General features: G+C 44.7%; 1 protein-coding gene across 2 annotated transcripts in view; it reads right to left on the bottom strand.

The window, feature by feature from the left end:
- LOC139575608 (A disintegrin and metalloproteinase with thrombospondin motifs 7) overlaps window positions 1-24478 on the bottom strand; it is a 126994-nt gene extending 102516 nt beyond the window's left edge. The window contains exons 1-6 of one of the 2 annotated variants that reach the window (XM_071400747.1): window positions 24029-24478; window positions 16686-17053; window positions 10924-11104; window positions 9532-9728; window positions 2755-2838; window positions 552-676 (exon numbers count right to left, since the gene is read on the bottom strand). In XM_071400747.1, the coding sequence (XP_071256848.1) occupies window positions 552-676; window positions 2755-2838; window positions 9532-9728; window positions 10924-11104; window positions 16686-17053; window positions 24029-24146 (1073 nt within the window). In that variant the 5' untranslated portion in view covers window positions 24147-24478. Of the gene's footprint in view, window positions 1-551; window positions 677-2754; window positions 2839-8826; window positions 8841-9531; window positions 9729-10923; window positions 11105-16685; window positions 17054-24028 lie in introns of those variants that run through there. The other variant, XM_071400748.1, reaches the window with a different exon arrangement.
- Between the last annotated feature and the right edge of the window lie 1336 nt (window positions 24479-25814).

Raw genomic sequence — 25814 nt, 5'->3', positions numbered from 1 at the left:
CGTTTCAAGATAAATAAAAATAGGACAAACGCTTGCGAGGAGGACAGTACACTTCCTTCAGCTTCGAGGACGGCACCAAAAGGTACTACTATTCAGAAAGCACAATTAAGGAGAGGAAAGTACACTGAACAAAAAATATAAACGCAACATGAAAAGTGTTGGCCCCATGTTTCATGAGCGGAAATAAAATATCCCAGAAATGTTCCATACACACAAAAAGCTTATTTGTCTAAAATGTTTGGGCACAAATTTGTTTACATCCTTGTCAGTGAGCATTTCTCCTTTGCCAAGATAATCTGCCGCGGTCAAGAAGATGATTAAACAGCATGACCATTACACAGGTGCACCTTGTGCTGGGGACAATAAAAAGCCACTAAAATGTGCAGTTTTGTCACAACAAAATGCCACAGATGTCAATTGACTGATTTTCTTGAACTGTAACTCAGTAAAATCTTTGAAATTGTTGCATGTTGCCTTTATATTTTTGTTCAGTATACATCCTCTCCCCAATAGACTGCAAATGGAATTCAGCCTTGGTGGGAGTGGATTACCTGGTGAGAAGGACGGCCACGTCGTGATGGACCGCGTGTTCTTCTCCCTTCACGTTGAGCCGTTTCTGCCACTTACAGAAGCTGCTCAGGCTGTTGTCAGCGTGGTGGGTGATCTTCAGGTCTTCCTGCCAACCACAGGGATGTCATCGTTACGTTAGACAATGAAACATCAGATACCTTCATGAACAGGGGTGAGGTTTCCCAAAGCTGTGTAGCTTATGGTATGTGATGTCATAATGACATAATTTCCTGGATGTAAACAGGTTTTCTGGTTGTGAGACATTTATCTGGTCCCTGTAGAGCAGTAGTCAAGTAAACATAGTTTACACACCTTTTGTGGGAAAAAGCATTGAAAGAATAGGAAGCATTACAACCCGAGAGTTTTCCCACCAATTTTGTTTTACCCCTACATCACTGCTTTAGAGGCATTTCAAAGATGTTGCTGGGAGATTGTTTCTACTAGACAGCCATTCTAGAAAGTAATAAAATTGGCCATATTATCATAGCTTTGAGCTATTAGCTCTTGATGAAGAGTTAGATTCACCTTCAGGAGTCTAAACTGCATTCAAGGTTTAAATGTGCACTTTCAAGCATGATTATGACAACCCATTGAGAACCATATTATGGCCAACCACAGACTTTACTCTGCAGGGATGTAAACATCGACAGTCTAGTAGTTGACCCATAGGAAAAGTGAGCCTAAACTATATGGTTGTGTGTCAACGTATAGACACTAGTGTCAGTGTGTCAGTGGAATATTTGAAAAAAGGAAAAACCTGCTTTCTTTTAAGTTTTAATATATATATTTTTTTCAGAAGTCAGTGCAAACGAACGTGTTTCGGTGACAGGCTTAGTCAGCTTAAGACAAAGGCTTTGCCGAAATGCCTCCGTTTGCTCTGACCTCTGACCTGCTAAATAAATACATAAAAATGAAAAGAAAACAGGTTCTTCCTTTTTTCAAATGTATGGCTTTTGAACCCGGCACCCAAATACGTTTTTCTACTACAAACGTTTGAGTTGATCAGGCCAATTCCTCTTTCAAAATATAGACATGAAACAGACACCTCTAGAACAGTTCCAGACGATTTGGTTAGGAAACTTACCCTACATGCCCTTTCTCAGACTACATCCTTACCATTAGCCAGTAACCAGGACTTCAGAGAGATTTGTTTCAGCACTAGCTACACATTACACTTCCTAACACATTGTGCGAAGGGTTTAGGGGCCTATACTTCCTACACTGGGAGCCAGTGGTGTTCTGATGTAAAATGCTGTTTGAAGGATATAACTGAAGAACTGGCTGTGATGATGACAAGGCTGAAGGATGTAACTGAGGCCTTGGCTATAATGATGACGACAAGGCTGGAGGGGGAAGAGGATAGAGACAGTAGTCAGATGGGGCTAGCGCTATCCATCTCTCACTCTCTCTCTCTCGCTTTCCTTCTCTCGCTAATGAGCTTCTCTGTTATCACCCCTCCACCAACAAAGTAAATCTCTAGAATGTTGCAGTGCAATAGACAATCCTTTCCCCCAAGACTAGGAGATTATGGCACAACATTACAAAGATGGACAGTGAAATAGACACTGCTTCACAGTTGAATAAACAGAAAGGCAGGTAGCTATGTACTGGCTCTCGCTCTCTCTTGTTCTCCATTTCTCTCTACCCCTCATACGGAGTCGGTCATCGCCTGTAGTCAGAATTTCCTCAGATCATTACACAAACGAATAATATTATTTTATAGTTTACGGAAAATGACATTGGAACTAGTTTAGACCAATTACCAAGAGCATAAAATGAAAAGCAACGTAACTTTGCGACATCATCTTTACAATGTGCGTCCCATATTCCATTTCCTGGTATGACACTGGGACTCATGCCATTTAAATCTGTTATTGCAGCCTACTGGTGTTAGGATTTGTGATCAATTCATAATTAGCTATTTTTGTGTTACCTTTTTTGTTATGTTTTATATGGCTAAAATCTAATTAAAATATCTTGCTGTGGTCAGTCTGCCAGTTTTGTTTTAGGATACGATTAATGGTCATTGTCATTAAGATCTGGCAGTCATTTGATGCCACAAATGAACCCTTTGTAAGTCTTTCAACACTGATTCAGTAAATCTGTCTTTAAAACGGACCTCTAATGACAGTGGTTTGCTAACAGTGTTTTGTAACGTGCAGGCCTGAGCTGTGGTTCTCTTACCTCTTCCTTCTCCAGCAGGATCAGACGAACCACTACGATGTTGATGGGGTTTCCAATGCTGGCATCGAGAAACAACCCTGACACCTGAAAACGAATGGACATGATTTAGACTCAGTGGGTTGGGCCAAAAAGTTGTCCTTCTCAACAAATAGGCAATCCAGTACCATTATGTTGTATTCTCTTTCATTGAGACCACGTGTAGTATACTGTTCATATGAGGTATATCACAATAATTATAAATAAAGGACTGTCTTGTCTACTGAAGAATGTTTCCTACTACACTGGTGATTAGTGATGATTAGTTATACATGAGTCTGTCTGGAAAATCCCTTCACAAACACAAAGGAATGATTGATAACTTTGGTCAACTTTCTGTTCCCTGCTCACATTTCTCAAAAGCAACAATGTGATGCAGAAAACAACATCCACGGGTCTCACTTCTACAGAGTACAGTATTAACATTTTACATCTTTCCAGTTCAGGTTTAGGAGACAGATGGCCAGGTTATTTGAATTACACATTTACCTCTTTCAGGAGGGTATAATACTTCTTTCCTTTAGGTATTTGGAAAAGCTCTATACACACACTCCTTCCCTCCCTCTCCTCATTCCTTTCATCCATCCCTTGCTCCCTCTTATCTCTCAAGCTGTTGTAGTGAATTAAGGGTTCCTTTGATTCTCTGGTAACAACAAACAACCACTGCAGTAGCAGCTTTCACCCGGGCTGATTAGCAACATCTTGGAGGCAGCCACCCACACACACACACACACACACACACACACACACACACACACACACACACACACACACACACACACACACACACACACACACACACACACACACACACACACACACACACACACACACACCTCAGTTTTCAGGTCACATTGTAATACACACACACGCTGGCTTTATGTTTCTAGTCCTACATTAAGTAGGGGCTCAGGAGGCTCACTGAACGGGTGCTAGGGTGCCTGGCTAAATAGAAAGCGAGAGCTCATTTTCACTAAGAACTTTTTCCCTTCTCCAGGAGGAGAGAGGCATACGGCAGCAGACTAATAATGTGTTTGAGCCAAGTGCTGGGTAATGCATTTAGACTGGTTTAATCAGCTCCAACTCTTTCAGGGTTAATTATATGTTAAGACAGGTTTAAATCAGCCCTAACTCTTCCAGGGTTACTTAAACCAGTCTTAACGTATAAATCAGCCATAACTCTTCCAGGGATACTTATACGTTAAGACCGGTTTAAATCAGCCCTAACTCTTTCAGGGTTACTTATACGTTAAGACCGGTTTAAATCAGCCCTAACTCTTCCAGGGTTACTTATACGTTAAGACCGGTTTAAATCAGCCCTAACTCTTCCAGGGTTACTTATACGTTACGAGCGGTTTAAATCAGCCCTAACTCTTACAGGGTTACTTATACGTTAAGACTGGTTTAAATCAGCCCTAACTCTTCCAGGGTTACTTATACGTTAAGACTGGTTTAAATCAGCCCTAACTCTTCCAGGGTTACTTAGTCCTCGTTTAGAAGTTAAGGACCCAATGCTGACACCTTTCCTGTTCTGACTTGGAGTGTGATAAAATAGCGGACCTATCTGACGGAAAGAAGCAGACGTTCAAAATAGATGCGTTAAGGACTGCTTGTCTTGAAGTAATCCATCTAATGAATTGTGTGGTTACTCTTGAAGCTGTTGGTAGACAACCACTTGTATCTGTCAAAGCTAGACCTATCCAGTAAGGCGGTGTGAAGTCTCACACTGCAGCATAGGAACTGATGAACTTTGAACAAGCGCCACAGATTGTAATGACAGACATAAAGCAGGGCTAGCCAACCCTGTTCCTGGAGAGATACCCTCCTGTAGGTTTTCACTACAACCGGAGAGATACCCTCTTGTAGGTTTATGCTCCAACCCTGTTCCTGGAGAGCTACCGTCCTGTGGGTTTTCACTCCAACCCCAGTTGTAACTAACCGGATTCAGCTAATCATTAGAATCAGGTGCGCTAGATTAGGGTTGGAGTGAAAACCTACAGGACGGTATCGCTCCAGGAACAGCCCTGATATAAAGCAGTGTATAACACCTTAGTATGTCCTTTACAACATAGATTGTGCTCTATATAAAGGTTTTTAATGGGTTTGGATGTGTTCTGATCTGTTCACAACAACACTGAGTAATATTTACCTTCTCCATTGAGTCATCATTGGTCAGAGTGATGCATTGTGGTCACGGACCAAAGCTTTTGGATTTCACGCTTGAGAAAATGAGTCATTACCAAACCTTACAGTGGTGGTCAAACGTATCAAATTATAGGCCTACTTCGTCTGATTTAGGACCAAAAGTTGGTCCAGTGAACTTTACAAAGCCACACCAAACCGCAACCTTATGTGGGTATTGAATAATATGACTTGGGACTTTTGAGCTGATATTATGAACTGAGTTTCAATGATTTGAAAAAATTCCCCTGACATTGGTCCCATCGGGATCCCCTCCGTGGAAACAATACAAATGTACTTAAAAAATATATATGTTTACTTTGACTTTGTGTGAACGTTTTTTATTTTTTATTATCCTGACATTGGTCACATTGGAATCCATGACCGTCCCTTGTTGGTGTACAAAGCATTCCACACAGCGCTAACTCTGCAAGCAGGGCTTCGTCATAGTGACATTGCAGACAGCATATCACCAGCACAATGTATGAAGGGACTCTTTCATCATAAATGCTATTTGTCCCCGAGTCCCAGTACTTGCTCCACTGCCAAAGGCAGGGAAAGCCTTCAGTATCAAAGAGATGAAACGCATAGCTGAACAAATAGCACTGCAGTGGAACTCAAATAGGCATTGTGCCTGCTGCCGTGTACCCGACTGAAACAACCGGTCTATCATACTAGGTACGGTCCAAACTGTTCCCAACATGAAAGGCATTTTGAAGTGAAACTGCACACCGCCAATTTATCTGTCGTTGTAATGCCGAGAATAAAAAGACCCGTAGTTTAGATCATCATCGAGACACATTGCTCTCTCACTAGCTGCATTTCATTTCACCCAAAACACTATTATAATTTTTGGGAATATTTAAATACTCGGTCATCCTGCATGTCAATGTAATTTGAAGACAGCATCCCACAGAAGACAAACAGAATCAAGCGAGAGCTGTCGAAAGACCATCTTTCTTCATCCTTTGAATGATTTTCAACATGGCCGACCTCACACTAGTCTAGTCAACACACTTAGACAATGGAAAGCTCCTGCATCTCCCAAGGAAGATGATGACATCTCTGTTTGTTTTGCTTCAGGGCAATTCCATGGTAACAGAATTAGGAGACTCAGATTTTTCACTTTAAAATGTATACCAAATAAAAACGATTGATTTCAAAGTTTAACAAACCATAGAACTCTAAGCACAAGGACTGGCAATGTGTTGTTGTAAAATGTTCAGTGGCAATTGTTAAAAGTAGTTGTGCAGCATAGAGTTGTTTTTTTAACTTTGAAAATCAAATATTTTTTGTTTGGTATATATTTTAAAAGAGTCTAAGTGTAATTCCGTTACCGTGGAAGTGCGCTTCACTCACTGTACGATCGCTAGTCTCCCTTGACACAATAACAGGAGGCTGTGGAGTTCAAAGCAGAGGTTTGCAGGGCTGAAAACAAGACACCTGAGAGGATGTGGAGGATAATGTGTGTTTCCTCTTCTTCTTATTGTCCACTTGATCCGGTGAAGCCAGGGGAGCTCTCTGTTATTGAAATCCCCTTTCCTGATACACCGTCCTGTGCAAGCCCTCCTTGACAGCTGCAGCCGGACCCAACAGTTACTGTGTTTTGGAAAAAAGTTTCCTAATGCGTTCAACGGCAATAGAGCGAGGATGAGGTCAGAAAACTTGGTCTGGACTCCGTCCAGGAAGTGCTAACAACACAAGGGTCAGTGCACAGGAAGTTGTAGTCATTTGGAAAAAGAGAGACAGGAAAAAAAATATATATATAAAAGAGAGGGATGAGGTCTACAGGACATGGGGAAGGAGCGATAAAAGAGAGGGATGAGGGCTACAGGACATGGGGAAGGAGCAATAAAAGAGAGGGATGAGGGCTACAGGACATGGGGAAGGAGCGATAAAAGAGAGGGATGAGGGCTACAGGACATGGGGAAGGAGCGATAAAAGAGAGGGATGAGGGCTACAGGACATGGGGAAGGAGCAATAAAAGAGAGGGATGAGGGCTACAGGACATGGGGAAGGAGCAATAAAAGAGAGGGATGAGGGCTACAGGACATGGGGAAGGAGCGATAAAAGAGAGGGATGAGGGCTACAGGACATGGGGAAGGAGTGATAAAAGGGAGGGATGAGGGCTACAGGACATGGGGAAGGAGTGATAAAAGAGAGGGATGAGGGCTACAGGACATGGGGAAGGAGCAATAAAAGAGAGGGATGAGGGCTACAGGACATGGGGAAGGAGCGATAAAAGAGAGGGATGAGGGCTACAGGACATGGGGACGGAGCAATAAAAGAGAGGGATGAGGGCTACAGGACATGGGGAAGGAGCGATAAAAGAGAGGGATGAGGGCTACAGGACATGGGGAAGGAGCGATAAAATAGAGGGATGAGGGCTACAGGACATGGGGAAGGAGCAATAAAAGAGAGGGATGAGGGCTACAGGACATGGGGAAGGAGCAATAAAAGAGAGAGATGAGGGCTACAGGACATGGGGAAGGAGCAATAAAAGAGAGGGATGAGGGCTACAGGACATGGGGAAGGAGCGATAAAAGAGAGGGATGAGGGCTACAGGACATGGGGAAGGAGCGATAAAAGAGAGGGATGAGGGCTACAGGACATGGGGAAGGAGCGATAAAAGAGAGGGATGAGGGCTACAGGACATGGGGACGGAGCGATAAAAGAGAGGGATGAGGGCTACAGGACATGGGGAAGGAGCGATAAAAGAGAGGGATGAGGGCTACAGGACATGGGGACGGAGCGATAAAAGAGAGGGATGAGGGCTACAGGACATGGGGAAGGAGCGATAAAAGAGAGGGATGAGGGCTACAGGACATGGGGACGGAGTGATAAAAGAGAGGGATGAGGGCTACAGGACATGGGGAAGGAGCGATTAAAGAGAGGGACATGATGTCACAATACTAACAGAACAGAGATGAGGGTGGAACACATGGAAGCATCTAGCATAGGTATTGAGCCAGCCAAGATGGGATGTTGTTGACATGGATGTTACATAACATCGCCTACATACAGTGACAACGTAATTACTGTCAAGGCTGCAGCCTACCTAAGCAAAGAAGCTAATGTGTAAATCAAGTTATTTGACACCTAGTTCCCTGGAACGGATTTAGAGTAGGGTCAAGAAGTTTGACCTGGAAATAAAAAAAGGGCTTTTCAGCCGACCAAAGGCTACTTCCAGCTGACACCCAGCACACTAGCCCATATTTGGTAATAGTGGGAATCAAACCCACAACTTTGGTGTTGCTGACACCCTACCAAAAGAAAACCCAGTGAGACAGACGGCTAGCAGACACGTACGATGTTCATGACAGTCAGTACAGACGGCTAGCAGACACTTACGATGTTCATGACAGTCAATACAGACGGCTAGCAGACACTTACGATGTTCATGACAGTCAGTACAGACGGCTAGCAGACACTTACGATGTTCATGACAGTCAGTACAGACAGCTAGCAGACACTTACGATGTTCATGACAGTCAGTACAGACGGCTAGCAGACACTTACGATGTTCATGACAGTCAATACAGACGGCTAGCAGACACTTACGATGTTCATGACAGTCAATACAGACAGCTAGCAGACACTTACGATGTTCATGACAGTCAGTAGAGACAGCTAGCAGACACTTACGATGTTCATGACAGTCAGTACAGACGGCTAGCAGACACGTACGATGTTCATGACAGTCAGTACAGACGGCTAGCAGACACTTACGATGTTCATGACAGTCAGTACAGACGGCTAGCAGACACTTACGATGTTCATGACAGTCAGTACAGACGGCTAGCAGACACGTACGATGTTCATGACAGTCAGTACAGACGGCTAGCAGACACTTACGATGTTCATGACAGCCAGTATAGACAGCTAGCAGACACTTACGATGTTCATGACAGTCAGTACAGACGGCTAGCAGACACTTACGATGTTCATGACAGTCAGTACAGACGGCTAGCAGACACTTACGATGTTCATGACAGTCAGTACAGACCGCTAGCAGACACTTACGATGTTCATGACAGTCAGTACAGACGGCTAGCAGACACTTACGATGTTCATGACAGTCAATACAGACGGCTAGCAGACACTTACGATGTTCATGACAGCCAGTATAGACAGCTAGCAGACACGATGTTCATGACAGTCAGTACAGACAGCTAGCAGACACTTACGATGTTCATGACAGTCAGTACAGACGGCTAGCAGACACTTACGATGTTCATGACAGTCAATACAAACGGCTAGCAGACACTTACGATGTTCATGACAGTCAATACAGACGGCTAGCAGACACTTACGATGTTCATGACAGTCAATACAGACGGCTAGCAGACACTTACGATGTTCATGACAGTCAATACAAACGGCTAGCAGACACTTACGATGTTCATGACAGTCAGTACAGACGGCTAGCAGACACTTACGATGTTCATGACAGCCAGTATAGACAGCTAGTAGACACTTACGATGTTCATGACAGTCAGTACAGAGGCTAGCAGACACTTACGATGTTCATGACAGTCAGTACAGACGGCTAGCACTTACGATGTTCATGACAGCCAGTACGTAGCTCTCCACGCCCTTGGTGCCGTGGTACTCCACCATCTTGGAATCGGCCACCACCAGCGTTTCCACCCACTTCTCCCTGCTGATGGAACGCTGGCGTATCCTCCTCTTCCTCCGCTGGCGTCTCTCCCAGCGCTCCCGTTGCCTCTCCACACGCTCCAACGCCGCAGCGGGATCTGAGGGCGGAGCCGTGACAAATATTGTGGTTGTAGAGTTGTAGCTTTAGTATTGTGTTTAAAAAGACCATGGAATAAGTCAGACTTTTTTTGTGTTATCCTTGATTGGTTTGAACTTCGTTACAACATATATTCGTACGGGATGTTTATGTAAAACATGTTATGTGTTTGATCAGGTCAGTTACACCAATTATAGTCAATAGTGTATTTATCCAAAACGGTACATGATATGTATGAAAGTCAGCTGTGTGGCAACAGCGTTAGAACCCTATACAGTACACACTGATGCATTGTGTTGAACATAACATGTACGCTATAAAGAAACATGCTCTATAGAGAGGACAACAGAGACACTTTAGTCTTTTCTTAATGTCTTGAGGGAATTCAAGTGAGCGATACGCACGCTTAACCCTGTGAGAGAGAGGCAGTGGGGATTTAATGCATGCTTGAGACAGAAGTTAACAGTCTGGTGGAAGCGCTTTTATTTCCCTCCTAAAATGCCTGGTAAGCCAGATGATCTTTCCTGGTTCTCTCTACCATCCCCAGCCATCTGCAGAATATTCCAACAAGTCTCTTGACCTATTCCCTGTGGGTGAAGTCAACCAAGACTCCAGTGAAGTGCACATTCAAGTGAGTTCGAAAGAGTTATTTTCAAAATAGTTCAAGTCCCGGAGCCTGCAATGAATTCCTAATGGCACATTTACATATCTCTCTTGCATAATACTGCCTCTCAGATATTTCATCCTGCAATGTGTTTCAGGGCTTAATTAAAGGCTCCTGGTATTTCAAACAGGCCCCATTACCAGCCCAACTGTTCCTAGGCTGTCTTCCTCCACCTCTAGAGAGTGATATTCAGTGTGTGTGTGTGTGTACTGTACGTGTTTGTGTGATAGATCCAGGTTGGGATAGGGATCTCTCAGTGCATCGGCCCTGTTTGAATACTTAGAAAATGCATCCTCCCTTCCATGAAGCATGACTGATCTGGCACCATCTGGATGGGTTAGGTTGGATCTGACATGGAAAATCAGTTGTTGTCAGAAGTGGGATCCTTGTTTGGTCCAATCCGACCTTGTGAGATTGGTGATTAGTTCAAGGAAGGGAAGGAAAGGTGCATTTTTAAAGTATTGGAACAGCCCCATCCTCTAAGGCCTCTATATTGGAGTGTGTGATGCCAGGTCACGACGGGAGGCTTCACCTTTGACCCCACAGGTACCGTTGGTGGTATGGTCTCCAGAGATGGGCTGTACCAACTGGCTTTGGGTGGGGGAGGTGTGGCGCTTGTAGATAATATGGACTTGTGGTGCCGTCGACAGATCACTAGACCGCTCCAATGGCCGGATAAAGAACTCCTCCTGGGACAGCTTGAACAGACCTGTCTACAGAGGGAGGTCAGTATTGCTTTTGTTATGAGAAAAATATAATGATCATATTGTACAGGGAGAAACGGCGTCAGAATTGCTTTATTAATAATTTTTTTAAATAATCCTCAGCAAGGACATTCTATGGGGTGAAAGCGAGGTCAAAATGTATTATATATGAGAAATATAGTGATCCTATTGTACAGGGAGAAAGTCGGTCAGAAATGCTTTATTAATACAAAAAAATACAGTCCTAAGCAAGCACATTGTTTGGGAAGAAAGATGGGAATAACACGGTAAACACATTCTACCGGGAGAACAACTGCTTTGATATGGGAAGAAAACAGTTAGCACATTCTACTGGGAGAACAACTGCTTTGATATGGGAAGAATACAGTTAGCACATTCTACTGGGAGAACAACTGCTTTGATATGGGAAGAATACAGTTAGCACATTCTACCGTGAGAACAACTGCTTTGATATGGGAAGAATACAGTTAGCACATTCTACTGGGAGAACAACTGCTTTGATATGGGAAGAATACAGTTAGCACATTCTACTGGGAGAACAACTGCTTTGATATGGGAAGAATACAGTTAGCACATTCTACCGGGAGAACAACTGCTTTGATATGGGAAGAATATAGTTAGCACATTCTACTGGGAGAACAACTGCTTTGATATGGGAAGAATACAGTTAGCACATTCTACTGGGAGAACAACTGCTTTGATATGGGAAGAATACAGTTAGCACATTCTACCGGGAGAACAACTGCTTTGATATGGGAAGAATACAGTTAGCACATTCTACCGGGAGAACAACTGCTTTGATATGGGAAGAATACAGTTAGCACATTCTACTGGGAGAACAACTGCTTTGATATGGGAAGAATACAGTTAGCACATTCTACCGGGAGAACAACTGCTTTGATATGGGAAGAATATAGTTAGCACATTCTACCGGGAGAACAACTGCTTTGATATGGGAAGAATACAGTTAGCACATTCTACCGGGAGAACAACTGCTTTGATATGGGAAGAATACAGTTAGCACATTCTACTGGGAGAACAACTGCTTTGATATGGGAAGAATACAGTTAGCACATTCTACCGGGAGAACAACTGCTTTGATATGGGAAGAATACAGTTAGCACATTCTACCGGGAGAACAACTGCTTTGATATGGGAAGAATACAGTTAGCACATTCTACCGGGAGAACAACTGCTTTGATATGGGAAGAATACAGTTAGCACATTCTACCGGGAGAACAACTGCTTTGATATGGGAAGAATACAGTTAGCACATTCTACCGGGAGAACAACTGCTTTGATATGGGAAGAATACAGTTAGCACATTCTACTGGGTGAACAAGGGATCACAACTGCTTTGATATGGGAAGAATACAGTTAGCACATTCTACTGGTTGGGAAATGGGTCAAAATTGCTTCAGAGAGAAATAAATGCAATCAGCTTCATGAAAATGTGCCATTAGGTTACAGTATTACATAAACGCAAGTTATCTTGGGATTTATCATGCGATTATTTTCCCTTCCCTTTGGGAGCAAAACAAGGACATATGAGAGAAAACGCACCAATTGAAATTGAGTCATAACTGTAATGGCTAAATCGCAAATGCTCCGCAACAATGATTTAGATTTATGACAGTCTTCAACCCAGCATTCTGGCCTCTGGGTTTCTGGCTCAGCCGTAGCTGTGGAACTTAGAGCGAGATGTGGCGTTGTGCCAAATGATACGCGGTGGGCCTGGAGCCCGTCAAGCTGTCCTCAATATATCCAATATCATTTTAAAGAAACATTTCCAGTCCAGTAAGTCCCCCTCCTCCAGGTTCAAAGAAGAGTTTAAAAGGACAGATTCAATATACAGTATATACATTGGAACCAACTACAAGTTGACTGTTCAAGAACATGGACATTTAAGAGGATACTCTGAGAAAGTTTCCCCATTGGCCATATTTAGGAAAGTCCCTTATTGTGGAGAAAACAAGCATTTACAGTCAATTAAACTTAGAAGTATCACAAATGTTTATGTTTGCATGCAAAAGTTTGAATTTCTAGAACAAATGGAAAAAAGGCAGACATGGAGAGATATATTATTAGAAAGGAAGAAAGGAAAACAGTAATAATGGAACAGTATGATATTGTTGGATAAGGCTTGTAGGGAGAAAGGAATACAGTAATAATGGAACAGTATGATGTTGTTGGATAAGGCTTGTAGGGAGAAAGGAATACAGTAATAATGGAACAGTATGATGTTGTTGGATAAGGCTTGTAGGGAGAAAGGAATACAGTAATAATGGAACAGTATGATATTGTTGGATAAGGCTTGTAGGGAGAAAGGAATACAGTAATAATGGAACAGTATGATGTTGTTGGATAGGGCTTGTAGGGAGAAAGGAATACAGTAATAATGGAACAGTATGATATTGTTGGATAGGGCTCGTGGTTTCCTACTGCAGTTTCATCAGAAATGCCCGCGGTCACAGAGGAGAGGTGGCATGTGGACAGCGGTCACAGAGGAGAGGTGGCATGTGGACAGCAGTCACGGAGGATAGATGGGATGTGGACAGCGGTCACAGAGGATAGATGGGATGTGACAGCGGTCACAGAGGAGAGGTAGAATGTGGACAGCGGTCACAGAGGAGAGGTAGAATGTGGACAGCGGTCACAGAGGAGAGGTAGAATGTGGACAGCAGTCACGGAGGATAGATGGGATGTGGACAGCGGTCACAGAGGAGAGGTAGAATGTGGACAGCGGTCACAGAGGAGAGGTAGAATGTGGACAGCAGTCACAGAGGATAGATGGGATGTGACAGTGGTCACAGAGGAGAGGTAGAATGTGGACAGCGGTCACAGAGGAGAGGTAGAATGTGGACAGCGGTCACAGAGGAGAGGTGGCATGTGGACAGCGGTCACAGAGGAGAGGTAGAATGTGAACAGCGGTCACAGAGGAGAGGTAGAATGTGGACAGCGGTCACAGAGGAGAGGTAGAATGTGGACAGCGGTCACAGAGGAGAGGTGGCATGTGGACAGCGGTCACAGAGGAGAGGTAGAATGTGGACAGCGGTCACAGAGGAGAGTTGGCTTGTGGACAGTGGTCACAGAGGAGAGATGGCATGTGGACAGTGGTCACAGAGGAGAGGTAGAATGTGGACAGTGGTCACAGAGGAGAGGTAGAATGTGGACAGAGGTCACAGAGGAGAGGTGGCATGTGGACAGCGGTCACAGAGGAGAGGTGGCATGTGGACAGCGGTCACAGATGTGACAGTGAACACATGCTTTATGATTCAGTTTGAGTGACCTACACTAGTTGATAGATAAGACAACGAGATGTAAATTGATCATGCATAAACACAACACGGGCTCCATCGCTTGTTCTGTTCATGGATGGATGATGATGTTTTGCACACCCACATGTCATCGATGACATCCAGCCTGATGTTAGATGAGAGGTGCTCTAACACACATCTAACACACATCCTCTCAGGCACAGCTCACAGGTCCCTTCACCAACCAGTCAGTGGTTTTTCCATGGATGGTGCAATCTAAGAATATAACTACACTAACAGAGCAGGAATGAGGCCAACAGCACGTAATGACTTCAGAGACAACTATAAAAAAATAATACTTAAACATCATCTGTTCAGACGTGTGTTTAAATATTGAAACTATGTTGAAGCCAGTGTGGCATACAACATTATACGGTAGTGCTTACTGCTTATTGCAAAGCATTAGCATCTTTTTGTCAGAGTTAGAGGAATGAAACTCCAATTAATCCTAATTTTCACCTAAAAATGTAATACATCTTCTTTGATTTTGTACAATGATAATAATATATGCCATTTACAAACACTTTTATCCAGTCTCATGCACAGAACCAAAGCGGAAATAGAAACGGGCTTGGACCAGTCAATGGCATCCATCAACATTATGATTTTGGTCAATTGTGCTTCTACTTTGACTTGTTACCCTAGGGACAGAGAAGTTCTAGAAGTTAAACGTTTTGCATGACCCTTTAGGATGTGAAAGGAAAAACAGATATCTCAGTAGGTTATCAGTGACGTCTCAGTAGGTTATCAGTGACGGTCTCAGTAGGTTATCAGTGACGGTCTCAGTAGGTTATCAGTGACGGTCTCAGTAGGTTATCAGTGACGGTCTCAGTAGGTTATCAGTGACGGTCTCAGTAGGTTATCAGTGACGGTCTCAGTAGGTTATCAGTGACCGTCTCAGTAGGTTAGCAGTGACCGTCTCAGTAGGTTATCAGTGACGGTCTCCGTAGGTTATCAGTGACCGTCTCAGTAGGTTAGCAGTGACGGTCTCAGTAGGTTATCAGTGCCGGTCTCAGTAGGTTATCAGTGACCGTCTCAGTAGGTTATCAGTGACCGTCTCAGTAGGTTAGCAGTGACGGTCTCAGTAGGTTATCAGTGACGGTCTCAGTAGGTTAGCGGTGACCGTCTCAGTAGGTTATCAGTGACGGTCTCAGTAGGTTATCAGTGACGGTCTCAGTAGGTTAGCGGTGACCGTCTCAGTAGGTTATCAGTGACGGTCTCAGTAGGTTAGCGGTGACCGTCTCAGTAGGTTAGCGGTGACCGTCTCAGTAGGTTAGCGGTGACCGTCTCAGTAGGTTAGCGGTGACCGTCTCAGTAGGTTAGCGGTGACCGTCTCAGTAGGTTAGCAGTGACCGTCTCAGTAGGTTATCAGTGACGGTCTCAGTAGGTTATCAGTGACGGTCTCAGTAGGTTATCAGTGACCGTCTCAGTAGGTTAGCAGTGACGGTCTCAGTAGGTTATCAGTGCCGGTCTCAGTAGGTTATCAGTGACCGTCTCAGTAGGTTATCAGTGACCGTCTCAGTAGGTTAGCAGTGACGGTCTCAGTAGGTTATCGGTGACGGTCTCAGTAGGTTAGCGGTGACCGTCTCAGTAGGTTATCAGTGACGGTCTCAGTAGATTATCAGTGACGGTCTCAGTAGGTTAGCGGTGACCGTCTCAGTAGGTTAGCGGTGACCGTCTCAGTAGGTTAGCAGTGACCGTCTCAGTAGATTATCAGTGACGGTCTCAGTAGGTTATCAGTGACCGTCTCAGTAGGTTATCAGTGACCGTCTCAGTAGGTTATCAGTGACCGTCTCAGTAGGTTATCAGTGACCGTCTCAGTAGGTTAGCAGTGACGGTCTCAGTAGGTTATCAGTGACGGTCTCAGTAGGTTAGCAGTGACGGTCTCAGTAGGTTAGCAGTGACCGTCTCAGTAGGTTAGCAGTGACCGTCTCAGTAGGTTAGCAGTGACCGTCTCAGTAGGTTAGCAGTGACCGTCTCGGTAGATTAGCAGTGACGGTCTCGGTAGGTTATCAGTGACGTCTCGGTAGGTTATCAGTGACGGTCTCAGTAGGTTATCAGTGACGGTCTCAGTAGGTTAGCAGTGACGGTCTCAGTAGGTTAGCAGTGACCGTCTCAGTAGGTTAGCAGTGACCGTCTCAGTAGGTTAGCAGTGACGGTCTCAGTAGGTTAGCAGTGACCGTCTCAGTAGGTTATCAGTGACCGTCTCAGTAGGTTATCAGTGATGGTCTCTTTCCCTCTCTCGCACTCACCAGGCCGTCACAAGTGCTTATAGCCGCCCTCCCCTTCATAGTCGCCCGGTCCCACACGTCCCCGATAAAGTGGCACAGCGAGGGGCCTTGGCTGCGTATTTTGGCCCCCTCCAGGCCACCGTACCTCCTCTCAGTCAGGAAGCCAGGAGCCAGCAGGTGTGGGTTGAGGGTGAGGTTGAAGTGCAGATTGTGGCCACCGTGCTGCAACTGGTAGAACACCCGTGTAGGGTTTCCTGGTTCCCCCTGGGTTTCCCGCCGCTGTACTCGGCTGACGCGGTGGGACACAAAGTTGGACAGGAAGTGACCTTTGGCGTCCATTCGGTAGGGGTGAACGACCTCGTACTGCGGAAGCCCCTGTAGAAAGCGCTCTGGTTGGGAGAGAAAATAAAAACATGCTGTCTACTAATTGACTGTGAGGTTGTAAACAAACTTAGCAAGCTGTAAACAGTTCCATCTGCACAAGCCACACATACACTATCCATCATTTAAACAGGAGTTGGATATGGCTTTATGTCTTTACTTGAGGATGAGCATGTGACCCAGTATCCACCAATGGCAGGCAATAGTCCTGTGGCGTCGTGGATGAGGTCTCACAACGGGCGTTAACTAACTAGGGCCTCAGGTTACTATAGAGGCTGACGGGAGTGTCGATCAGTCTGCGGTACTCTCCTACACTACGTCAGCCTACACCCGGATCCTGGCAGGGGGGTATCGTCACGGTGATCGGCGGCGTGCTGGCCCGCTGTGCCACCTTCAATGAGCGGATGAGGCTTAAGGCCCTCAATTACACGCAGACAGAAACGCACGCGCGCACACAAGCACTGTTCAAAGAACGGTATGAATTTTATTAGCAACATGCACCTCACAGCACTTTAATCATATGCTAGTGGTGCCCTAGTAGTATGCTAGTGGTGCCCTAGTAGTATGCTAGTGGTGCCCTAGTAGTATGCTAGTGGTGCCCTAGTAGTATGCTAGTGGTGCCCTAGTAGTATGCTAGTGGTGCCCTAGTAGTATGCTAGATGTGCCCTAGTAGTACGCTAGTGGTGCACTAGCAGTACGCTAGATGTGCACTAGCAGTATGCCAGACGTGCCCTAGCAGTATGCTAGTAGTGTACTAGAAGTATGCTAGTGGTGCCCTAGAAATATGCTAGATGTGCCCCAGAAGTATGCTAGATGTGCCCCAGAAGTATGCTAGACGTGCCCTAGAAGTATGCTAGTGGTGCACTAGTAGTATGCTAGACGTGCACTAGAAGTATGCTAGTGGTGCACTAGTAGTATGCTAGACGTGCACTAGTAGTATGCTAGACGTGCCCTAGTAGTATGCTAGACGTGCCCTAGTAGAATGCTAGATGTGCACTAGTAGTATGCTAGACGTGCACTAGTAGTATGCTAGACGTGCCCTAGTAGAATGCTAGATGTGCACTAGTAGTATGCTAGACGTGCCCTAGCAGTATGCTAGACGTGCCCTAGCAATATGCTAGACGTGCCCTAGCAGTATGCTAGACGTGCCCTAGCAGTATGCTAGACGTGCCCTAGCAGTATGCTAGACGTGCCCTAGCAGTATGCTAGACGTGCCCTAGTAGAATGCTAGATGTGCACTAGTAGTATGCTAGACGTGCCCTAGCAATATGCTAGACGTGCCCTAGCAGTATGCTAGACGTGCCCTAGCAGTATGCTAGTAGTGTACTAGAAGTATGCTAGACGTGCCCTAGTAGTATGCTAGTGGTGCACTAGTAGTATGCTAGACGTGCAGTAGTAGTATGCTAGACGTGCACTAGTAGTATGCTAGACGTGCCCTAGTAGAATGCTAGACGTGCACTAGTAGTATGCTAGACGTGCCCTAGCAATATGCTAGACGTGCCCTAGCAGTATGCTAGACGTGCCCTAGCAGTATGCTAGTAGTGTACTAGAAGTATGCTAGACGTGCCCTAGTAGTATGCTAATGGTGCACTAGTAGTATGCTAGACGTGCACTAGTAGAATGCTAGACGTGCCCTAGTAGAATGCTAGATGTGCACTAGTAGTATGCTAGACGTGCCCTAGCAATATGCTAGACGTGCCCTAGCAGTATGCTAGACGTGCCCTAGCAGTATGCTAGACGTGCCCTAGCAGTATGCTAGTAGTGTACTAGAAGTATGCTAGACGTGCCCTAGTAGTATGCTAGTGGTGCACTAGTAGTATGCTAGACGTGCACTAGTAGAATGCTAGATGTGCACTAGTAGTATGCTAGACGTGCACTAGCAGTATGCTAGACGTGCCCTAGTAGAATGCTAGATGTGCACTAGTAGTATGCTAGACGTGCCCTAGCAATATGCTAGACGTGCCCTAGCAGTATGCTAGTAGTGTACTAGAAGTATGCTAGACGTGCCCTAGTAGTATGCTAGTGGTGCACTAGTAGTATGCTAGACGTGCACTAGTAGAATGCTAGATGTGCACTAGTAGTATGCTAGACGTGCACTAGTAGTATGCTAGACGTGCCCTAGTAGAATGCTAGATGTGCACTAGTAGTATGCTAGACGTGCCCTAGCAATATGCTAGACGTGCCCTAGCAGTATGCTAGACGTGCCCTAGCAGTATGCTAGACGTGCCCTAGTAGTATGCTAGATGTGCCCTAGTAGTATACCAGTGGTGCCCTAGTAGTATGCTAGTGGTGAACAAGTAGTATGCTAGACGTGCCCTAGCAGTATGCTAGACGTGCCCTAGCAATATGCTAGACATGCCCTAGTAGTATGCTAGATGTGCCCTAGTAGTATACCAGTGGTGCCCTAGTAGTATACCAGTGGTGCCCTAGTAGTATGCTAGTGGTGAACAAGTAGTATGCTAGTGGGGATGTTGAAACAGAATCAAACCCTTCGCATACTAACAGGAACTGACAGCCCATAGGAAATGGAGGTGAGAAAGGTGTCACGAAGACATTAATGTGTCAGAGACCATTAAACCACTTGCACATGATCTGTCATGTCGGATCACACGTCACTGTCCCTAACTAGTGCTCCAGTCCAGGGTCATGTCAGCCATGATGTACAACATGTTAAATAGTACATGAGAAGATGGACAGTTCACCTCGGTTCCGTCTCCCATGATTTGTAATGGGCTTATTAAAAAGGATCCCACTTTACCACACGTGTCTCAAATCACACCTATGTATTCACATGGTAGTAGTTACATAGGCAGTCACAGTGTATTCACATGGTAGTAGTTACATAGGCAGTCACAGTGTATTCACATGGTAGTAGGCAGTCACAGTGTACTGTATCACAGTGTACATAGGCAGTCACAGTGTATTCACATGGTAGTAGTTACATAGGCAGTCACAGTGTATTCACATGGTAGTAGGCAGTCACAGTGTATTCACATGGTAGTAGTTACATCGGCAGTCACAGTGTAGTCACATGGTAGTAGTTACATAGGCAGTCACAGTGTATTCACATGGTAGTAGTTACATAGACAGTCACAGTGTATTCACATGGTAGTAGTTACATAGACAGTCACAGTGTATTCACATGGTAGTAGTTACATAGGCAGTCACAGTGTATTCACATGGTAGTAGTTACATAGACAGTCACAGTGTATTCACATGGTAGTAGTTACATAGGCAGTCACAGTGTATTCACATGGTAATAGTTACATAGACAGTCACAGTGTATTCACATGGTAGTAGTTACATAGGCAGTCACAGTGTATTCACATGGTAGTAGTTACATAGACAGTCACAGTGTATTCACATGGTAGTAGTTACATAGACAGTCACAGTGTATTCACATGGTAGTAGTTACATAGGCAGTCACAGTGTATTCACATGGTAATAGTTACATAGACAGTCACAGTGTATTCACATGGTAGTAGTTACATAGACAGTCACAGTGTATTCACATGGTAGTAGTTACATAGACAGTCACAGTGTATTCACATGGTAGTAGTTACATAGGCAGTCACAGTGTATTCACATGGTAGTAGTTACATAGGCAGTCACAGTGTATTCACATGGTAGTAGTTACATAGGCAGTCACAGTGTATTCACATGGTAGTAGTTACATAGGCAGTCACAGTGTATTCACATGGTAGTAGTTACATAGGCAGTCACAGTGTATTCACATGGTAATAGTTACATAGACAGTCACAGTGTATTCACATGGTAGTAGTTACATAGGCAGTCACAGTGTATTCACATGGTAGTAGTTACATAGGCAGTCACAGTGTATTCACATGGTAATAGTTACATAGACAGTCACAGTGTATTCACATGGTAGTAGTTACATAGGCAGTCACAGTGTATTCACATGGTAGTAGTTACATAGACAGTCACAGTGTATTCACATGGTAGTAGTTACATAGGCAGTCACAGTGTATTCACATGGTAGTAGTTACATAGGCAGTCACAGTGTATTCACATGGTAGTAGTTACATAGGCAGTCACAGTGTATTCACATGGTAGTAGTTACATAGGCAGCCACAGTGTATTCACATGGTAGTAGTTACATAGGCAGTCACAGTGTATTCAAATGGTAGTAGTTACATAGGCAGCCACAGTGTATTCACATGGTAGTAGTTACATAGGCAGTCACAGTGTATTCACAGTGTATTCTCATCTCTTTAACTGAAAAGCTATGACAGTGACAAATGTATTCATCACAAAGGAGAGGAGAATAAAAATAGCACTAATCCTTTCTATAAAACACAGACACAACAGAAAGATCCCTAAGCCATCTTTATTTCTGCCTAACATTCAAAGTGTAATTCAGAACTGGTTTCACTTGAAAAGTCAGACCAGTCTCACAGGAGTAAACAGGTAGCTGATTTGAATGGGTGAGATGCGGTGGAGGTATATAGGAGGTGAAGGGTAGTGATTGTTTTTTTTCGATTGGGGTGTTAAGAGTCGCTCTCACAGGGAATGTGTTATGCCAACCCTGAATCCTCTGATAGAGGACAGTGCCCACCAGTAGTGTCAAGTGCCATCCCAAATGCCACTGCTGCAGTACCAAGCTATCTCCCCTGTGTCAGTCCATCGCCTCGCAAACCCATTACACTTAGCCTCCCCAGAGCACCCGCTAAGGTTGATTTGTATGGACGGCAGTGTCAAACAGCCCAAGGGTGTATCTAGACTGCTTATGGAAGGCCTTTCCCTTGTTCACTAAGGCTGCTACAGAACACAGGGAGACCAAGGGGAGAGGGATGAAGGAGAGGGGGGGGGGAAGAGAGATGTGCAACTGGTGCTTGTGGTAATGACTGGAATAGGTGGAATGGTATGAAATACATCAAATACACGGTTTGACGCCATTCCATTCACTCCGTTCCAGCCATTATTATGAGCCGTCCTCCCCTCAGCAGCCTCCACTGATCCTAACACAGCATGAGTTATTGGACTAATGGGAGCAAATACTTTAAAGAACTGAACACAATTAATCCTGATGACATTCACTCATGTTGTTTGCAGGGCAGTTTAAATTGACTAGTGGAATGAATGTGACTATCACTGTGAGGTACAGATATGGTAGGTAAGCATGAGCGTGTTTATATGACATATTCAGGCATGACCCAAGTAAAGTTTAGGGTAGCAAACTACAGCTAGGCTACTAGAATGTTAAGCACGGCCTGAAGCGCTAGAAGCGGCTCAATGATGCATCTCTCTGGTGGTGAAAACACCTGAAATACTGTAGCTGTTCTCATACAAGCTGGAAATAGGTATAGCCTGGGAACATCGCGTCTGTTTTGAGTCTTATGCTCATGGGATTTCGGCACCTCATACGATGCATAAAATGGGAAAACATAATCTTTATAAGTGTCAATATTTCCCAAGTGAACTGTTTGCATAGATCAGTCACATCACTAGGCTGTTTGTGTAAAGGGTGCGTAGATCAGTCACATCGCTAGGCTATGTGTGTGTGTGTGTGTGTGTGTGTGAGTTGAGGCTGTGGAGATCAGTCACATCGCTAGTCTGTTTGTGTAAAGGGTGCGTAGATCAGTCACATCGCTAGTCTGTTTGTGTGAAGGGTGCGGAGATCAGTCAGATCGCTAGTCTGTTTGTGTAAAGGGGGGGGGGGGGTAGATCAGTCACATCACTAGTCTGTTTGTGTAAAGGGTGCGTAGATCAGTCACATCGCTAGTCTGTTTGTGTAAAGGGGGGGTAGATCAGTCACATCACTAGTCTGTTTGTGTAAAGGGTGCGTAGATCAGTCACATCGCTAGTCTGTTTGTGTAAAGGGGGGGTAGATCAGTCACATCACTAGTCTGTTTGTGTAAAGGCTGCGGAGATCAGTCACATCACTAGTCTGTGTAAAGGGTGCGTAGATCAGTCACATCACTAGTCTGTTTGTGTAAAGGGTGCATAGATCAGTCACATCGCTAGTCTGTTTGTGTAAAGGGTGCGTAGATCAGTCACATTGCTAGTCTGTTTGTGTAAAGGGGGGGTAGATCAGTCACATCACTAGTCTGTTTGTGTAAAGGGGGGGTAGATCAGTCACATCACTAGTCTGTTTGTGTAAAGGCTGTGTAGATCAGTCACATCGCTAGCCTGTGTGTGAGTTGAGGCTGCGTAGATCAGTCACATCGCTAGGCTATGTGTGTGTGAGTTGAGGCTGCGTAGATCAGTCACATCGCTAGGCTATGTGTGTGTGAGTTGAGGCTGTGTAGATCAGTCACATCGCTAGGCTATGTGTGTGTGAGTTGAGGCTGTGTAGATCAGTCACATCGCTAGGCTATGTGTGTGTGAGTTGAGGCTGCGTAGATCAGTCACATCGCTAGGCTATGTGTGTGTGAGTTGAGGCTGCGGAGATCAGTCACATCGCTAGGCTATGTGTGTGAGTTGAGGCTGCGTAGATCAGTCCCATCGCTAGGCTATGTGTGTGTGAGTTGAGGCTGTGTAGATCAGTCACATCGCTAGGCTATGTGTGTGTGAGTTGAGGCTGTGTAGATCAGTCACATCGCTAGGCTATGTGTGTGTGAGTTGAGGCTGCGTAGATCAGTCACATCGCTAGGCTATGTGTGTGTGAGTTGAGGCTGCGTAGATCAGTCACATCGCTAGGCTATGTGTGTGTGAGTTGAGGCTGCGGAGATCAGTCACATCGCTAGGCTATGTGTGTGTGAGTTGAGGCTGCGTAGATCAGTCACATCGCTAGGCTATGTGTGTGTGAGTTGAGGCTGCGGAGATCAGTCACATCGCTAGGCTATGTGTGTGTGAGTTGAGGCTATGTGGAGCTGAGCAGTTGCCAATAGTCTGCAGAGGTCCCCTTGTTACTGACATTTTAAAATGCCAGCATAGCTGAACTATTGCATAAAACTATTTAAAATAAAAGTAACGTTATATGTCAGACGAATGATTCATTGATTTTTAAGAGGCTGGCTTACCCGTCTCTTGTTCAAATCCAAATGTTTTACTGTTGTCAAACATCGCCAAGATCCCCGCTGCAACCAAAAAGTAAATTGGAGAGAAAGTTTGTGCAAGTCCGCAGTGCAAGTAAATCATCTTGTTGGAAGGTAAATTAAGACAATATGTTATTATGCTTTATCCTCACTGTACCGACTTTCAAACACTTTCCATTTTGTAGTGAAACACTTGTAACCCGCTAGAACCATGCACTTTAGACATAGAAAGCGTGGCGCCGGCGATATAAACTTAATTAAGTTCTGTACGACGTTGTATCCTTCCTCGGGGATTTTCACACGGGTCTTTTGCGTTCCAAGAATTGTAAACTGTAAGTGTTGTTTGCTGACAAGACGTTGTCCCGTCTTTCTTCCATCAAGCCCCCTTCGACAGCCCTGACAGTTAGGAACTTTCCCTAACAAGCCAAACTTTGCTTAAGAACCTCCCTCTTCGATACAGTTTAGTGGGTGGACTTGAGAGAACAGAATGCCTTTCAGTAGTAGCCCAGGGGATGGTAGGTGATGGGGAGACTGTTACATTCAATTATTTTGATTGCCTGTTAAAATTAAAATACGTATGGTGTACAATTGTAAATAAAGTTGGATAGTTGAGGAAAGTCGAATTGACACATTTAACCGGATGTCAAATAGGCTTCCCGGCACGCAATAAAGGCTAATATTACGATTGTAACACCATATTAAATAATATTGCTTGTATATTATATGCCTACAGCGACACTTGAACCTACTGTATAATCTTGTTCGCATGGTTACTGCGCTGAGCACCAATGCATAACGGGACTTGTGTGCATTATGCACTGTGAGAACCCCCAAACTCCAAGGAAATCATAAACACGACTGATCAATTTCATTATGTTTCCTTTGAAAATTATACTTTCATCTTGGAGCTCAGAATAGTGTGTATCACCCTATGGCAATGATGTGTCAAACTCATTCCACCTAGGGCCTATGCTTGGCTTTTGGTTTTTCCTTTCAATTAAGACTTAGACAACCAGGTGAGGGGAGTTCCTTACTAATCAGTGACCTTAATTAATCAATCGAGTACAAAGAAGGAGCAAAAACCCGCAGACACACGGTCCTCCGTGGAACAAGATTGACATGTGCCCTATAGCATCCTTCACTGATCTACCGCTGGTTGAGCCATCATGTTGCCCCCTCTAGCGGAAGAGGACGGTCAGTTTGGCACAAAATGTCCAGAATAAACATGGAAATGTCATTGAATGAAGAAGGAAAAATAGCTTTAAAATGTAATGTCTGCCGTGTTAAAGCTTTGGTAAAATAAGGAAACCGATATGAGTAGGCTAGACTAGGGGGAGTTTTTGATATTCTTTCGTGCATAAGGGAGGAACAACTATTTCATTGTTTTGCCACACTATTTTGGTCATATTCAAACCATAAAGTATTGGCGAATGGTCAAGTAAATAATCTCCCATAATTCATTATATTTTGCTAAATGTCAGGGACCTTTTTTTCCATTTAAAAACAGCAGCCCGCCGCGACCGGGAGACCCATGGACGATGATGCCTCAGGGGAGAGTTTGGCCGGCCGTGATGTCCTTGTCCCATCGCGACTCCTGTGGCGGGCCAGGCGCAAGCACGCTGACACGGTCGCCAGGTGTACGGTGTTTCCTCCGACACATTGCTGTGGCTGGCTTCCGGGTCAAGTGGGCATTGTGTCAAGAAGCAGTGCGGCTTGGTTGGGTTGTGTTGTGTTACGGGAGTTGCAGCGATGAGACAAAACTGTAACTACC

This window comes from Salvelinus alpinus, chromosome 5 (assembly GCF_045679555.1).
Source record: "Salvelinus alpinus chromosome 5, SLU_Salpinus.1, whole genome shotgun sequence".
Classification (NCBI taxonomy): Eukaryota; Metazoa; Chordata; class Actinopteri; order Salmoniformes; family Salmonidae; genus Salvelinus; species Salvelinus alpinus.
Note: the sequence above shows the minus strand (reverse complement) of the source record. Positions and strands in the feature narration are given on the sequence as shown.